The sequence below is a fragment of the Formica exsecta genome, unplaced genomic scaffold (assembly GCF_003651465.1).
Source record: "Formica exsecta isolate Colony F162 unplaced genomic scaffold, ASM365146v1 scaffold211, whole genome shotgun sequence".
NCBI classification, from domain to species: domain Eukaryota; kingdom Metazoa; phylum Arthropoda; class Insecta; order Hymenoptera; family Formicidae; genus Formica; species Formica exsecta.
The window spans coordinates 344135-347948 of record NW_021849408.1 but is presented as its reverse complement, the minus strand read 5'-3'; the positions used below and the strand labels follow the sequence as shown (position 1 = coordinate 347948).

Sequence of the window (3814 nt, the reverse complement as noted above, 5' to 3'; positions counted from 1 at the left end):
ATATAAACATTATTATAGATAAATATTTTTAATTTGGTTAAGTAAAAATATAATTATATTTATTTCTTTTACATTTCTTATATCTATTTTTTCTAAATACTATATATTCGGTTTCAATTTTTCACTAGAATAAAACGCATCAATTCTTACATCCATATTTCTCTAAAATTTATACGCTCTAAGATTGAACTTTTGGATCGCTTCCGAAACAAATAGCTTTCATCATATTTTTCTGTATCTGATCCGAAATTGTGCGTAAAAAGAATTTTCCTTGTCTCGCGTCTCTTATCGCTATATATAATTTATAGCACATGACAGAAAGAGTATAAGAGGAAGAGTCCCATGACATAATTTATTCGTCGGACGTGGCGATTTCGAGAGCGCGTTCGAAGTAAGCTCAAACGTGGAAGCCGTCAGACGATCGTCTTCGACATATACATCGTATGCCTCGCCAGACGGCTTTAGATCGTTTCGCGGCATATTTTATTCAGCGGAACACATTTTTGCGGCTGAACACGTTCTAGCCTTTCGAAAATGTAGTACTTGCATGCGCATACTGGAGTTCTTATGCCAGGAAAGCTTGCAGAAAGAATATTTGCAGTATCACGAATAAACGAAGATATGCGATCGGTCCTCTTTCTTCCAGGAAATTGGTTTCGTAATATTTCAGTTGAAAAAAAGGAGAGAAGGGGACATGCAAAAAACTGTTGTTTCAATATTCCCCTTTCGGCAAAAATGCAATTTTTCTTGCAGTTATGAAATATGCATCAGGGAGATAGACTTTTCTGTGCGATATAATTTATCTCTGCATACAAAAGAACAAAATTGGAATCAGATTCTGATAGACGGTGGCTTCGGTTTATTTAAACATTAAGCAAGATTTCGTAGCACTATCGAATTTCAATTTAGCCACGGATTTTAATCTCATGTTTTTTTTTCCACTTGTTTCACGCAACATTAAGTAAACTTGGTAGCGCACAAAATTCGTAATGCTCTAATAATGTTATAATGAAGTTATTTGTAAAAGAAAATATCTTATCCGTACAATAATTCGTGCTTCTTGTGACAAAGAAAAATATTGCGGACGTCGAAAAGTAAAGACAGAAAAAGTATTTAATGAAACTAGTAGTCACGCAGTAATTAATATTGGAAAAGAAGTCATCATTTTTATTTTTAATTTTTCTGCTGTCCCGCAGTCTTGTTGTTCCCGTACTATACCTGTAACTTTTAATGCGATAATGAGGTAAACAGCCGCGAGTTGTGTACGTGACATTCTTTTGTACCTCTTGTACCAAATAACTACAGACACATGTTCGCGAGATCTTCAGCAAAATCGATGAAACTAGAATTATTATATTGCTATATACGTGCCATTATTACCACTCCCAATTTCCCGAAATTCAGCCATGCCCTCCCACGTTTCCGACGAGCCATTGAGTTCGTTTCGCAGAGAATTTATGAGCACAGAGCCATTGTTCTTGAGCTTGACAACTCTCGAGAAACGACATCCGATTATCAGCCTAAGGCGCAATCCGAAAATCCTGCCCGGAAAAATACTAGCGATAAAAAAAACGGATAAATGTATTCTTCTTTTTGTATTTCAGGACTCTATTTCCCGCAATCCAATCTCACTCTAAGATTTCCGTACTTGGTTCGACACGGCACAAGGGTTGTACCGGAGGTCAAATTAATCAGCCTTAGGACCATTCGGAATGACTCCACTGTATCGCAAGATGTGAAGTATCAGATCATCAGACCGCAGGAGAATGCAATTTACCAGAAAAACACGAGCAAGATTCTGCTGCAGAATCTTCCGCAAAATGGTAGGTGCATTTCTACCTTTCCCTTTTCATTATCTAAAAAATATATAATATTGCAAGATATATATTTGAGTTTAATTAAAATTATATCTTTTTAATGAATAAGGAACCCTTGGTACTATCATCGTCAAAGCGAGCGAGAAAGGTAGCAGCGAAGCGCTACTCGAAATAAAAGTACAGCCAGTACCAGTAATGGGAGAAACTATCAATTGTACGGACTACATGCAGGTAATTTATCGCCATAAATTTTTATTTTCTTTTGAATATTCGAGTGCACTTAACCCATTAACCGTCGCAATCATTATTTAGAATTCATATAGTGCGCATAAATAATTAAAGCCGATCTACATAATGGAAAGATTGCATAATAATTTATTTCGCTATAATCAATAAATATAAATAAAATGTTATAAATAGTCATGGAAATTTACTCGATTATTCACGTTACATGAAATATTAAGATAATGGCTCGATTGATGGGTTAATGCGTCGAAGTATATTTCATCGAAGCGTGGTCTACAAGGTTTCGAGTGTTGCAGGACATGTGCTTCTGGAACACATCGAACTACAAGATTTATGAGAATCAACCAGTCACAATGATTGGCACGTTCGGCCCGGAGGCGTACAGCCATGTGTGTCCCGACTTTAGCGTCACCAGATATGAATTATCAAATGGCAAGTATCTTTCGCGTGACATCTCAATCCTTTCAAATTTAGTTTTAAAGCCACGCAGTTATTTTATTTATTACCACGACAATTTGAATTTTAAAAATCAATTTATCTATAAATTCTAAATAAATTTCCGGAATGTATCTCTAGCGTATTTTAATCAACTCGTGAAAAATTGAGATACTCAATTTTCCTCGTGTTTAAGATCTTCATTTTTGTTAATTGATATATAGTCTCCATGAATCGTATTGTCGCTCTAGTGACATTCGTTAAATCGGGTTTCTATTTGCAAGAGATAAATTTCTCGTCAAGGATCGAGCATTTTTCACTGACAAAGCCGGGAACACAACGAAACGGTGATTGATTGGGATCATTCGACGTAAAATACGTATAAATCCTGTTGCTGCCGCGGTAGCTAAAGCTGCCGTTAGATCCGCTCAAACTATCGTCATTAAAATTCGCTGAAGACGTCGTTACCATCAGTCACATAATACATAGCAACGCGAATCTGCAGTCCTCTTTGTGTGCGACGAACATATATCAAAGCCCCAAATATCTTTTCAGCAACGGTTTTAAATTTTATTTTTCTGCCGTTGAATAGAAGCTGCCGAAAAAATGTAGCAAACATCATATTTCAAATGTTGGCGTTTTCGTAAAAAGAGTTTAATCTAGTACTAATAGGAGAAGGAAAGAGAGAGAAATATTACTATTAAATACTTATATAAAAACAAAAATAAATAGCATACATTAAAATATTAACTTAAATTTTTTATTAACCATAAAATGATACATTACATGTAGAGATTTTTTTTACTATTATGCAATATTAATAATATTTAAATAATGTTATAGAAGTAATCTCTTTTTTATATATTAGATATACATAATAGATATTTATATTAAGATATAATTTTAATTTTAAAATAATATATATACGTATATAAAAGAGCCATATGAAAGCGTTATTGTACTATGACAGTGTTTTCTATTATGTACAAATCTGATAATCTGATAAATTTTGCGCCTTTGTTTTCTCTCTTTCCCAGAATTCATTCAATTATATTAATTTATGCTAATTATATATATATATATATATATATATATATATATATATATATATATATATTTTTATATAGAATAGAAAAAAAACATTGCGCAATTGCAACATTTGAAATTATTTTCATTTTTCTACTTTTTTGTTTTATAGATGTCGAGGACATAATTAAAGAAATATGAGACAATGCTAACGGAGATAAAGAATTCAATGCGTTATCGAGATATACTAAAGAAAAGTAAATTTTTTTTGATTGTTTAAAACATCTTAC

At 33.1% G+C, this 3814-nt stretch overlaps 1 protein-coding gene across 1 annotated transcript in view; it reads left to right on the top strand.

The window, feature by feature from the left end:
* LOC115235161 (proto-oncogene tyrosine-protein kinase receptor Ret) overlaps positions 1–3814 on the top strand; it is an 85536-nt gene that overhangs the window by 29925 nt on the left and 51797 nt on the right. Inside the window, exons 3-5 of the mRNA XM_029806763.1 lie at positions 1605–1823; positions 1927–2048; positions 2360–2495. Of these exons, the coding sequence (XP_029662623.1) occupies positions 1605–1823; positions 1927–2048; positions 2360–2495 (477 nt within the window). The remainder of the gene's footprint in view (positions 1–1604; positions 1824–1926; positions 2049–2359; positions 2496–3814) is intronic.